The 14,245-nt window shown below is 46.2% G+C and overlaps 1 protein-coding gene across 10 annotated transcripts in view; it reads left to right on the plus strand.

Moving 5' to 3' along the window:
• Nucleotides 1–14,245, plus strand: part of RGS8 (regulator of G protein signaling 8) — a 126,316-nt gene that overhangs the window by 82,502 nt on the left and 29,569 nt on the right. For 2 of the 10 annotated variants that reach the window (XM_036078661.2, XM_036078663.2), the window contains exon 1: nucleotides 11,305–12,724. The exons of 5 other annotated variants lie outside the window; for them this stretch is intronic. Coding sequence is in view for 1 of the 5 variants with exons in the window: in XM_036078654.2 (XP_035934547.1) it covers nucleotides 2,619–2,726 (108 nt within the window). In the remaining 4 variants the exon portion in view is untranslated. Of the gene's footprint in view, nucleotides 1–2,472; nucleotides 2,727–11,304; nucleotides 12,725–14,245 lie in introns of those variants that run through there. 3 more of the 10 variants (XM_078078092.1, XM_036078654.2, XM_036078664.2) reach the window with 3 other exon arrangements.

Raw genomic sequence — 14,245 nt, forward strand, 5'->3', positions numbered from 1 at the left:
GGGGGTGTGTGTGTGTGTGCACACGAGTGCTTGCATTTGTGTGTGTGTATGAGAATGACATACTCTACAGGAGATATTTAGACCTTACGCTTCACTGAAATGAGGAGGTTATCTAATTTCTGATGTTGGTTCTTCAATGATTTCTGTATGTCTACATTATGCAAAACATATCCTAACTATGACTAAGGACAGTTCCTTTATGTTATTTTCTACTGCTGCCATAACAAATGATCACATTCTAACAGTTCTGTAGGCTGGAAGTCTGACACAGGTCTCTCTGGGATAAAAGCAAGGTGTCCACAGGGCTTTGTTCCTTTCTAGAGGCTCTAGGGAAGGACCTGTTTCCTTGCTCTCTTGGGTTCTTTGGATCCATCCAGTTCCTTGCAGGGCAGGACTGAGGTCCCCTAGCCTTTGAAGCCAGTTTTCAAATGAGAGATTGTAGGGTCATTCTCAACTCCTTCCCACCCTCCCCTGTTCTGGACTCCCCCCCCATCCCTCACACCAGATCAAGTCCGGCTGATCCAACCATCCCAAGTCTCTGTCCTTTGTTCTTTCCTCTTGGGTACACTGTTTTATGTTGGTGCCCGTCCTTTCGCCTGGGGATTTACAGCATAACCTTGATTATCATTCCCTCTCCGCCAGTCCTTCACCATTCAGTGTCTTCTCAAAGCACAGGTCTGATCATGAAAATGACTTGACCAACATTCTTTCATTTAAAGTTTTTTACTATCTGGTCACAATGAGCCCCTTAAATCACATCCTCCACGGTGGCCTCCTATCCCACTTCACTTTCTGTTCCAGCCTCCCTAGAAAGAGCACTCACTATTCTGCAAACGTACCAGGCACCTCTAGACTCTGTGCCTTTGCCCAGGCTGTTCCTCTGTCTTGAGTTCTCTCCATTAAACTCAAGCTTGTCAAAATCCATGGGTCACCTTTAAAGGGCAGGTCAGATGAGACCTCCTCTGGGAGGACATATGTGATGGCTTAGGTGACTGTCTCTCTTTCCGCCCGGTGTCGCGGTGTCACTGAGTCTTCAGCTTACTTATCCATGTGTTAGAGTCACATAGTTAAATCTCTCTCTCCTCTGGATCTCATGAGATGTAAGTCAGTTGTCTTGTCGCCTTTGCATCCCCCCAACACACAGTAGGCTCAACGATGGCTTGCTGAATTGACCTGATCTTGTTGAACTGGTGTGACGTTTAATGCCTCAGTGAGATGGTGACCGTGACCGTCTGCAGAGGCGAGGCGGTGTGCCGACCATCCGCCACCCCTGAGGGGTCATCTGGGGCAGCACTCGTCAGGACTCTGGAGACAGGCCCGAAGAAGAGCACTAGCTTGCACCAGGGGTGGACAGCTCCCTAGAAGTTCGCAGCACACCGGTTCTCCACCCCCTCTGCCTCCAGTCCCCTCCCTCTGGAGAAGTCCCTTCTTTGAGTGCTCTCTTCCCCTCCTTAGCTGAGCTGGTTGCCTGTGCCCCAGCTGCAGCTTCCTTTGGTCTTCTTCGGCTTCCACTGTTTGTTTATTTTCTTCCCTGTCAGCCTCTTCCTCTGCTGTGGTTGTAAGTAGAGCCCGATGACAGTCAGCTCTGGGGCCTGTGTGGCGAACCCGCCACGTGTCAGTGGCAGGTCAAGTAGACTCTAGCATCAGATGCTCTGGGGTACCCTCAGGCTCAGAAGCTTCCCCAGGCACTGGCCCAAGCTGCCCGGCAGATTTTGCTCCTGACCATCCAAACGGAACTTTACAGACAGAAGCATCAGTGACACACTCCATCCCCTCCCGATGGGGGGGTGCTCCCCTTTGCTCCTGCTCTTGCCACCGCAGCTCCCTGGTCAGAGGTTGGGCAGATGATGGAGGGGACACTCAGACTTGCCTGCAGGGTAGAGTGACATATGACACCAAATATTTCATGCATTATACTCTTTCATGCCAATTCTTTTTCTTTTCTTTGAGAAAGTTGGAGCTGTGCTTGATCTAAAGTGTCTAGCCATTCCAAATTCCTAAGGCAGGGTGGGCTTGTTGCTTGGTTATGGAACGGGGGGGGGGGGGGGGCGGCGGGAGCGGGGACAGAGACAACCTTGAAGGCAGACCAGGCATATGATGCTTCAGTCTTTCCTCCACAACACCTCATAAAGTGATGCTTCCAACCTGGTCTGTTTTTGAGCCAAAGCAGGTGATCCTCTCTCCCCCGTTCCAGTTACCCCACTTCACCTCCTTCCCCTCTGTGCAAGCCGGGGCTTTCCTCCCTACCCACCTCCTGGCTCTGCCACCCTCTCTGCTCTCTGTCTCTCCCTGAATTCTCCGGAGCAGCCGGCCCCTCAGTGACGAGCTGTCAGCGGGAGAGCCACACAGGCAGTGCCATCCTGCTGGAGTCTTGAGTCTTGGGTCCTCCCCCGACTCTGCGACTCTGCCTCTGCGTGGCAGCACGCATCATCTGTCAGAGTGCCCCTCTCCCTCCCTTCGCTTCCCCACCCCCTTCCCTTGCCGCTCACTCTTTCCCTGTTCATGAGATGCAAAGCCCCGGCGAGCAGAGCCAGCGGGAGCGGGGAGCGAGCGGCACTTTGCAGCAGCTGTGCTAGGGGCGCTAAGGTGAGGTGGGCCGTCCTCCGCCACCTTCTCCCATGTACCAGGAGGTGGCTGACTCTGTCACTCAGGGCCTCACCGAGCCATGCCCAGCTGGGGCCGGGGCCAGCCACACCTTCCCCGCTGCACTGCCCACTGCCAGACAGGTAAGAGAGAGCAGCTCCTTCCAGCAGGGCCTGGATGGGTCCCTGGACTGGCCATCCCCAGCCACAAGTCTTGTGAGAAGGGCAGGGCACCTCAGGGCAGAAAAGGCACTATCCTCTTGTCGTCCTCCTTCATTCTCTAACAGAGCTCTGCAGAGGGGGGCAAGCCTGTCACCCCTGCCAGGAGCAAGAGTGCTGGACGGTGCCCGTTCTTCCCACTTAGTGGGCCCTTAGCTGCAAAGGTTCTTTTTTTGTTCTCCTTTCTCCTCAGTCCTAACTCCCCATGTCCCCTGAAACCTGTTTCCTGGCCCCCCTTGAGAGATGCGGTTTCTTCGCTCAGAGCCCTGCGGGAGCTCTGAAAATATCATAGGTTTGATATCTGCACTGTGACACCGTCTCTTTTCTGCTGCTGTTTCAAGTGGGTCACCTGCACAGCCGTCTGGCTGCCCACAGCATCTGTTTTGTTTTGTCAGCGTGCAGGTCTCCAGCGTTGCTGGTGACTAACGCTGGTGACACATTTCGATGCAGAAGGACTCACCATCCCAATGAGTCGGAGGGAGATTAAAATACATGGGAGGTCACCAGTTTCTTCTGTGTTCCGTGCCCCCCCCCCCGGCTTTATGGAGGTAGAATTGACGAATAAAATTGTGATATGTTTAAAGTGTACAATGTGACAATCTGATACACAGATACATTGTGAAAGGCTCCCCCCCCCCAATCAAGTTAACATCCATTGGCAGGTTGCTGATTTCTTTTTTTTTTAATTAAAAATTTTTTTATTATTATATATAACACTGAAATAACATCATAGTTAAAATTTTGCTCACCTTCTGGATTGTTTTTCTTAGATGTATTCTTAAAACTAGACTCGCTGGGGAAAGGGTTTTTTTTTTTTTTAACTGAGATATAATTGACATATAACATTATATTAGTGTCAGGTATTCACTATAATGATTTGATATACGTACATATTGCAAAGCGATCACCACAATAAATGTAGTTAACATCCATCACCACACGTAGCTACCAATTTTTTTTTTTTAACAGGTCACCAATTGCTAAGCAATGAGTTGAGGGCACAGTTGCCACTTATAGGAGGTAATGAGTCCCTGGCATCAGCTGAATGGGTCCTTCTGAGGGCTGTCTCAGTAGTGACTTTTGGGAGGCGTAGAGGAGAGTGGCTTTTCTCTTTCTGTGTTAGAGCCATTCACTCTCAATCCATTGTTTCACACACATACTGAAAATCTGGTTTTCAGGTCCTTGTAAGTCCTGATCTTGGGGTTTCAACCTAGTGACATAAGGAAAGCCTACCACAGCCTGCAACTTGGGTTATCTTTGGATTATTTGTTCCTACAGATTTGGAAAACTTCAGGGTTTTTTTGGAAGATGGAGGGGGTGCTGGAAAGTGGGGCAGCAAGATAGCTGTTATCATGAGAGTCTATACATGTTTGGGGAAATCTCCAAGCTGTAAATGTGCAATGTGGTATTTATGATGCTATGGATGGCTGTTATTATTTTGGGAATGATAGCCGCATGAGCACTCAATCAATCCAGTAAACTAGTTTTTATTAACCATTCGCTCTCTGCTCAATCCTCAGAGTAGATTTCTTGGAGAAGGTCGATAAGACTAGGGTGAGCAGGGATTGGCGTCTCTAGTGCCCCGTAGTCCCCCAGGGCCGGGCATCGGTGAGCTGCCCCTAGGGACCCGGTCCGACAGGCACTTTTTTCCTTTAATTTCACCCACTGCCTAACACACAAAGAATCTGAAAACTTTCTCATAATCGTTGTCTAGTTGAATTAAATAGATAGCCATTTCACAAATGCCAGGTACTCCCAGGGGATTGAGTGAGAGTGTGGATGGATGGCTGAACAAAACCCATTATACTTCCATTAAAAAAAAAAAAAATCCTGCAAACGCAGATCTCAGTGATGAGTATGCAGCAGCAACCGAGTCTGTTGTAATGTGTGTAGAGTAGAGAAAACCCTGGGGGTCCTGGGTTCAAGTGTCCCTAGGGCCATTAGTGGAATTATCCTGGGCCCTTCACTCAGGGCTACTGAACAGCTTTGCTTTTGTGGTCTGTAAAATGGGCACAGGAACAAGCACCCAGCTTACCTCCAGAGGTGTTTGTGAGATAAACTAAAAGGAATAATGGTAGCTGCCAATGATCACAGTGTACCAGACAGCGTGGCTAGGTATTTTCCCTATGTTATGCTGTTTCATCTTCTCAATTTCCCGGAACAGACTGAGGCTCGTGGAGGCTAAGGAACTTGATCAGATTTGGCCAGAGAAGTGAAAGCAATTTGGAGGTTGTGATTGTGCCATATAAACGTGAGTTTTGTTGTATGTAATGACTTTATGTCTTAGCATTTTTGTGCTGCCTATCCGATCCCAGGCTCTCTGTTTTGTGCTTTTTAATTTCCTCTTTGTCCAAACACCTCCATCTCCAGAGATGCTAGAACTGCTCCTTGCTCCCATCTGTGCCTCAGGGATCAGGATATTTTTCACTGTCCAGGCAGCGTCAGCCTTCTCATCAGGGCCTTTATTAGTGTGCTGTGTATGGAATTTCCAAACGGCTTTTGAATTTTTCAACCAAAAGTCCTAGAAGGAAGAAGGCCTCAGAAAAGCCAAATGGCTTAAGGTAGATTCCTACCTTCCTACCAGGCCTTGTCTCGCCCGCCAGGAAAAGTGTCAGAATTTGCTCAGCATCTTTGTGCATCAGAGCGCACCCACACAGCTCTGGCCCCTCCCCCTGCCCCCAGTACAGACATTAATGTGCACCCCGCACAGGCACAAAAGCGAGTCACCTCCTTTCCCTGAGGGCTCTGTGCAGGGAGGAGCAGATCCCAGCAGGAGAGCTGTCCCTGGAGGTGGCCCGGACTCCGCTCCACTATTTCCTACCACTAAACCGCTGCGCTGGAGCCGGAGCCCATCCCCGGTCTGATGGCCGTGGGGTTTCCTTTTCGTGTGACTCTAAGTGGCTGGCCAGAATGGAGCTGGGAGGACATAAAAGCCATGGGCTGAAGTCATTGAAAATGGAAGATTAGCAAGAGCTTGTTTTATATTCAGAGGAGAGGAGAGGGCCGAAGCTGCTTTCTGCCCACAGCTGTAGACCCTGATGGCAAGTGGTAAAGCTTTTGTCACTGTCTAAGGAGGGGAAGAGATTGATAGCCAGCACCCTGGCACTGTGAGATAGGAGAGAGCCACATTGCAATCGTGGCAGCCCCTTGTGCTGATATTGCAGCCCCAGGGCTTTGAAAACTAGGTCCTGCTGCTTCTGTCTCTCTGGCCTGCTGCCCCTTCCTCTGCAGCTTCCACCCCTGCCCCCATTTGGTGTTGGGTCCCTGCTTTCTATGACTCCAATGCTGTCAATGTGACTTCATGGAGACTGAATAATGCACAATCCATGTTTGCTTATCTATCTCACTGAATTCTTACAATAAAACAGGAGGTTGGCATGGCCTTAGGAATTCTGATTTCATAGATTAGAAAGCAAGGCCTTCAGCCAAGATGACCCAGCCATGAATGGGCAGAGTTGGAACTTGAACCCTCGTCACTAGACATTGGAGCCTGTGCCATTTCTATGACTTTAAGCTGTCTCTCCCTGCCAGCATCCTGCTCTAAACATGGTTTCACTCACCTGTCTGCTGGCTGGTTCAGTTAGGTTCAACAAACATTTATGGAGCATCTTCTTGGTTCTACGCACTGTGCTCAATGTTGGAGATATAGAGATGAAAAATACGGCTTTCACATATGCAACGTGCATAGGTAATGTACTATGCCTGGTACGTTGCTTGGCACGTAGGAGATACCTAAATATTAGTTGAATAAGTGGATGAATGAATGAATGAATGAATGAAAACACTTTCCTACTCTTGATGGCCTTAAGAGTCCAGTTAGGAGAAGAGACTTGCAGGCACCTAATCACAGCACGTTCTGATGTAGAGAAGCATGTCTGGATCACAGAGACCAAAGACACTGAGGACAAGAACCGGGGACCACGGAGCAGAACATGGAGCAGAGCAGTACTAGTAAGGATGGAGAGGAGGGGACAGATGTGAAAATTGCAAGGAGATTTAATCAGTATGATTTGGTAATTGGCTGACTATAGGAGATGAGAGAAAAGGAGTCTTGTCTAATTACTTCCCTATTTCCGGCTTGAGTTACTCAGTGGATGGTGGTGTCAGAAACTGAGACCAGGAATTCCAGAGGAAGAAGATTTGTATGTGTGTGTGAGGTGACATGGGGGATGGGGGTGGGGGGTAGAATGGGTCAGAAAAAGAAGGGACTAGGATGCGCTCAAGTTTTAGATGTGTTTGTATTTGTTGTGTCTGTGGGATACCTGAGGGGTATGTTCAGCAATCCATGGGCCATAAAAATCTATATAATTGGAAGAGGGACCGGAATTAGTGGAAAATATTCAGAAATGGTCAGTATACCCGATGTAGTTGGGACTATGGGCAAGGATGAGATTGCTCAAGGAGCATTTAAGGAGAAAAGTGCAGGAAACCAAGGCTAGAGCGTAGGAGAATGTCAGCATTATAAGGTAGGCAGAGGAAGAGCCAGCAAAGGAGACCAACAGGAAGGCCAGTTAGGGAGCGTGTAAGGCTGAGGAGGTCAAGGGGGTGGAGGTACCTGAACTGAATGGTCACCATGGCAAGTGCAGCTAAGAGGTCCATTGGACCACTGAGCCTCACAATATAGAGGTTGCTCATCCAGCGAAATGGTAGGGATGGAGGCCAAAATTGTAAAGGTCTGATGAAGGGATAGGAAGGAGGGAAACAAGGAAATGTTTTCAGGTAGTTTGCTGACAAAAGGAGGGCCCCCCCCCCCGCCAGGGAGAATTTTTTTTTTTAAATGGAAGTATTTTTATTTGTAAGTGTAGAATAACATGGGAGAAGGACAGAGTAAAAATAAAGGGTTGATAAAGCTGGGCAGGTGGGAAGGAGGGGCTCAAGGCAAGAGGAGGAAGGATTTACCTTCAGTAGACACATCTGTGAGTGGTGGGTAGGACATAAGCTTGTGTGTAAATGCGGATAGACTTGGAGGGGAGGAGACAGGGAAAGAGGCTGAGATATTTCATACTTGAGGCCGCGATTATCTTGGTGAAACAGGAGATCTGGCTGGGGATGTGTGAAGGATTGTGCTTGTTGCCCTCTCTTTCCCTATACTGTGGCTTTCTGCCCTTCAGCTGCTGGCCACTGGACTAGCTCACACTAGTTCATAAAAACCAAGTTTACTGTTTAAGTCTCTGGTTGCAATAGGAATGGAGAAGTTTTGGGGAGGTAAGTGAACAGATCATCATTTGTATCTTCATCTGAGGTTGACTTATCGCCCTAGATTCTGGATGTGTGGGTGGGCAGCTCAGCAGTGGGAAGATAGGATGTAGTGGGATTCCACCCCTAGAGCTCTGGGCTGGAGTTCTGGCCATGCTTTAAGAAATGTGACCTTGGGGGGTGCCTGGGTGGCTCAGTTGGTTAGGCTTCTGCCTTTGGCTCATGTCATGATACTGGGATCGAGCCCTGCATCAGGCTCCCTGCTCGAGGAGCCTGCTTCTTCCCCTCTTCCCTGCTCATGCTCTCTCTTGCTATCTCTGTCTCTCTCTCAAATAAATAAGTAAAATCTTAAAAAAAAAAAAAAGAAGTGTGATTTCTCGGGCAAATTCTTTAAAATTTAATTTCTGTAGGTGATATCTAAGAGTCATACCCATTCTAAATCTCTACAAATTTTGGCACCTGCTCCCTAGAAGTCAAATAAAAGGCTTTTCTGAAAATGGATTTATTCATGGGGAAGAAAACTTATAATACAGGAAATCAATTCCCATTCAAATGGCCTCTTTCTATATTTCAGTTTCCTTGCACTAAAAGTTTTCACTTTGTCGGCTCATTTTCCTGAAGCACATATTGTCAGTGGTCATACCGTTTATAACATTTTTATGCACAATTTCAAATATACACAACTCAAGAGAATAGAACAATGAGCACCTGTGTACTACCTCCCGCTTCCCACCCTAGATGATTTTGAAGCAATTTCCAGATAGCATATCATTTCAACTCTAAATATGTCAGAATGTATCTCTAACTAATAAGTTGCTTAAAAAAATAACCTCAACATCAATACCACACTAATATCAATACCTAATCAGTGCTCAAATTTCCCCAAATTGTCTCCTGATTTTTTTTATGGTTTTAAATTTGAATCAGGATCCAAAATCTCACATACTGCATTTGGTTGATGTGTTTCTTTAAATATATAGATATATATCTAACACTGGTGACCACTGCCAGAGGGACAGTCCTGTAATTCCTGTAATTCTATGACGTCTCCTGATTTTGTGTCATTTTGCCCCATGTTGGTGTACCATTTAATTTTAGGAAGCCTAAGGAACAATTTCAGTTTAGACTCCAAAGTCTCTGAAGTTTAATTTTAAAATTCCTTCTAGACACACTTAAAAGGAGAGGTATAAAGATAGTAAAGAGAGAAGAGAGGTAGAAAAAAGAAAAGGCTGCTGTGAGTAGCAAGGAGACAAATGAAAGCTCGAGAGGAACAAAAGAGAATGAAAAAGGTAACAGACACATGTCACCTCCTCTCCGCCTAGACTCCTAGACGTTTGAAAATCCTCACAAATGTGTTTCATTTTTGTGTCACCTCCGTTAGCAGGTAGTAAACATGCATCTTTAAATAATAACATTGTATTTATTTAGTGCCTTTTCCGGAGCAGTTTATCAAATAGCTGAGCAGATGTCATCCAAGTAATCCTCTATGTGAAGTAAGGAAGGAGTAGGAATTCTAATTCCCATTTTACAGATGACGAAGCAGATGAGATAGCTAATATTACTGGCTCACACTAAACACTCATTTGCCATTTGCTAAGCGTTGCGCGAATCCCTCAGTTAATATGTATAACAATCCTTTAACAAGCCTACGACATTGGTACTGTGATCTTCTTACCTGCGATGAAAATGACTCAAGGAGAGTAATATGCCTATAGTTACAGATCTGGAAGATTACAGAGTGGGGATTGAAACTCAGGCTGGTCCAACCCACTCTTCTTTTTTCCAGGTCAGTCTACTTCCCACTAAATCAGCAATCTCTCTCTCTCTCTTTTTAAAAAAAAAATTTGCATATACTTGCTTGTTGGCAGAATTCCATTTAAAAGGAAGCTCAGAGCATCACCAAGCATAACACAGATTTTCCTCGACTTAGGATGGGGTTATGTCCCGATGAACTCATTGTAAGTTGAAAATGTCATAAGTTGAAAATGCATTTAATACACCTAACCTACCAAACATCATAGCTCAGCCTAGGCTACCTGAAACATGCTCAGAACACTGACATTAGCTACTGTTGGGTAAAATCATCTAACATAAAAGCCTATTTTAAAATAAAGTGTTGCATATCTCATGTAACTTACTGAGTCCTGCCCTGAAAGTGGAAAACAGCATGGTTGTAAGTGTACAGGGTGGTTGTAAGCATATCAGTGGTTGACTCTGGTGATCACGTGACTGACGGAGCTGTGGCTGCTGCCACAGAGCCGTATCAGGACAGAGCACCCTGATATCCCACATATCACCAGCCTGGGAAAAAGGGCAAAATGCAAAACTCAAAGTGTGGTTTCCACTTAATGCGTATCACTTTCTCACTGTGGTAAAATCAGACAATCATAAGGGAACCATCATAGGTGGAACCATCGTAAGTTGGCGACTGTCTGTGGTAGGGTAATACAGTGGACTAGAATTTGCAAGGCATTTTCATTCCCACAGACTTTTTCATTTCTTTCCTACAACCATTCTGAAAAATAGACAGGACAGGTAATTTGGGTTTTACAGAAGAAGGAATTGAAATTCAACGCTCTTCATTATGTTAGGGATCACATAGCTAACTAGTTAAGGTAGTTAGTGTCACACAGCTAGTTAATGACAGAATTAGGACCAGAGGTCCTTTCTTCCCATTCCAGATCCTGTGCTTGTTCGGTTCTCTTTGCAAACCTCATGGGCTGACACCTTTGACTGCTGACTTCTTTCCACAACCCTTCTGATGTTTCTTGTGAGAAGTTGAGCAGGCTTATTACAAATTAAATATCCGGATGCTTGAACTGATGAGCAGGAAATGAGGCTGTTAATACTCAGAGGAATGAAATAGAGATGTATTTTTTTTTTTTTTAGTAGAATTTTGGGCCGAGTGGCCTCTTTCTGTCCTTCCTTTCCCTGTGTCCTTCCAGTCTCCATGGAAACCCCAAATCAATGCAGCATATGTTGATTCATGTTTCTGCTGTTACTAGGAAGCTACAAAGTGGAAATTGCTTTTAAAAGATTTGTGGAAGAGCTCTAGCATGCTGACCAGAATTCAAATCTAATATCTGAATGAATGTTTTATGGAAAGCTTTTAATATGGTACTGTCTTAGGTGGTATGTTGATTAAATAAACACACAGCGGGCGTTTGGCGATAAACCTGCACCTCTACTAACATGGCTTTTAAAAATATTATATTGCAGACTTTAATTCCCTTTATCTTCAATTTAATTACATTTTTGTGGCCTGTGTGACAATGCCAGGTGCTCCTTTTCCTCTTGATTAATTCCACCCTGCCCTGACCGGGCTGTGGGGAACAATAGTTTGCAAATGCCTTAGGTACTCATGCTGCTGCCCCTGAGAGTCATTAGCATTAGACCGATTTCAGACTTGACCCGGAGACTGCAGAAGTCTAAAGTGCTTCCGCCATAAGGAATCCTCGGTGATTTTTCAGATTTTTTTCAGGAACTCAAAATCAAATGCAGCTGACATTTATTAAACACCTGCTTCATATGAGGCAATGAGAATTGATAGCAAGGGGAATAAGTCATAGAGTCTGTCTTTGTGGGACACGTAGTCATTTGGGAGGATCAGAAAACATAAATCACAAGGATAAACTACAGACTACGTTATGGGCTATCAGAGAGTCACACAGCAATGTGGTGGTGGTGTTAGGATGGAAGGATTCCTTCTGATTGAGGCCGTTCTGAAAAGCTTTGGAAAGGGGAATTTTTATCTTGCAGGTATTAGGTTTAGAGAAGCAACTGGGAATTAAGAGGTAGATCCGGGAGCAAGGGTGGGGAACATTCTGGGCAGAGGGGGCAGCGGAGGAATCAGGCCTGTGTGTGTGCATGTGTGTATGCACAACGGGATATAAGCCTGGATAGGTAAATGGGACCGAATTGTTAGAATGTCAGGCAGGACAAATCGCTACCATGAAGCCCATCAAAAATTACTATACAGACCATTTATGGTACCTGTTCAGTGGGTAACTCTGGTAGTAGTGTAGCATGCCAGGAGGTTTATGGGGAATGGGGGAGGCAATGACATGGGGGCAGGAAGCTCAGTTACTTAGGACACCGTGGAAGAGGCATACGCTGTGGTGGGTGCCCAATAACCTCTGAATGGCAGTGTCAATGGATGGGGTGGATAAAGTTGAGAAATATTTCAGAAATATAATGAGAAGTTTTAAAAATCAATTCAACAAGGCAAAAGAGAAAAAGAAGCCAGAGATACCTATACTTATTACCTCGAGGGGCTAGGACAGAGTCATTTCATTAGCAAGCATAGGGAGCCCGGCAGGAAGGGAGGATTTTTAGGCAAAGGTGGTTGTTTCTGACACAGTTGCATCTGCAGAGTCTGAGAGGGATGGAGTTGTCTAGCTGTCCTCTGGAAAAGCCAGTCTGGAGCTCATGAGAGGCAGGACTGAGCACCAATGCCGGAGAGACGCAGCGGCCCAGGCCTGGGAAGGTTGGGTTTCCCAGGAGGAGCAAACCGAGAATGGGAAGAGCTGAGAGGTGCAGGGCAGGCTGAGAAGGCAGAGCACAGCTTGTAATGCCTGTTTTCCCGGGAAAAACCACATGTCGCCGCCAGCGGAAACGTGCCGTGCCCAGGCTCCAGCCAGAAACTCAGAAGCAGTAACCAGAAAGGAATCCAGAGCTCTCTATTCCTGGGCCAGGGCTATGAGCCCTGGGACACAGAGTCCAAGTAGGTGAGTGCCTTTCTCACTAGTACTCCAGCCTGCTTGCCTTGCCTATCTCTCTCCTTCAGGAAAGGAGACCATGCCAGAATGCTTACCCCTCGGTTCTGCTTAATTCTCGCCGCCAGCCCCGCCCCCCCCCCAACAGCCCCTGGAATTCCTTATGCACCTGCCTCTACAGAAAGGAAGATTTAACATAGAGACCTTCCCTGAGAGGGGGCCTGTACTAGGTCTGTGCTTCTCAAACTGGGGTGCTGTGTGGTTACGCTTTGGTGTTCAGGAATGTTTTGCTTTAAAAAAAAGTTTTAATTTTTTCTTTTTACTCCTGCTAGATGCATGTCCACACACTCTTATCCCTCTGCTCTTTATATTCCTGCTCTTTCTTAAAATGTTATTAATAATTATATCTTTCCTTAAACGTTTGGGTTGGCTTATGACTTCCTAGGACTATATTATTTCTCCAAAGGCTAATTGAAGATTCTGATGCCTAGTTAATATTAGTCAGCCCCCACCAGAGACTTGGGCCCTTCCGCAGCCCTGCCCTATCTCCTCAGTGCCTTTAAATCCTGGATGCCAGATGGGGCAGCATGAGACTCGGAGGGGGCCTTTATTTCACTATTTTAGCACTGAACGAGGAGTCCCGTGATGATACCACCTTTGTGTTACAGCAAGGGGCAGAGTAAGGGTTGAGAACAGGAAGCTTGGTATCAGGCACCAGCTCTGCCACTTGTAACTGATTTATCTCTGTTTCTCCATCTGTAAAATGGGGATGATAAAGATGTCAGCCTTTTAAGTTTGTTACGAGAGTTACCAGTAGCGCAATGTTTAGCCCAGTACCTGGCACATACCGAGGGCTTGTTGGACAATGGCTGTGTGCATGGAATCTGGGAGGCTCCATCTTACCGTATAACCTAATCTTGGATTAGGGAAGTGCTTATCACTGGGCTTTTATTCCCAGTTTATCTGTGGACCTGTTTGGTATGGGGCAGTGTATCAAGAATATGTCCAGAAGCAAAGGATTCTCTTTATGCTTCAATTCTAAACCCTGGCTAGCACTGGCGTTCAAGACAGGGAAACATTTCTTTTGCATCTCATTTCATAACACTAAGTTCCCTTTACCTAACAGAGGCACACTGTGGACATTTTGCAAGAGAGACAATGAGTCACTGTGGAGGCAGCATCAGACTTTTTATTTCATCCTCTCGTCAGGCAACGTGGGGTTGCGGCAGACTCATGTCACTGGGAGAATACAGGTTATGCCACCAATAGATCTGCCAGGAATTCTGGGTCCCGGCATGACGTGGTGGGAAGAGCTCTGCTATAAGAGTTCTAAGAAAACAAGTCTGGTCCTTGAGTTGCCTCAGTTTTCTCATCTGTAACTCAGGGATAATAATACTCTCTCTGGCTATGGAATAGGGTTGTTGAGTCACAATACATGAACATGCTTTCTACATTATAGAAGGTTAAACAAATGCAATCTAATATTTTTAGTATCAAGCCATCACTTTCCATAGAGTTTTCTGCTGCCTCCAG

This window comes from Halichoerus grypus, chromosome 7 (genome assembly GCF_964656455.1).
Source record: "Halichoerus grypus chromosome 7, mHalGry1.hap1.1, whole genome shotgun sequence".
NCBI classification, from domain to species: Eukaryota; Metazoa; Chordata; class Mammalia; order Carnivora; family Phocidae; genus Halichoerus; species Halichoerus grypus.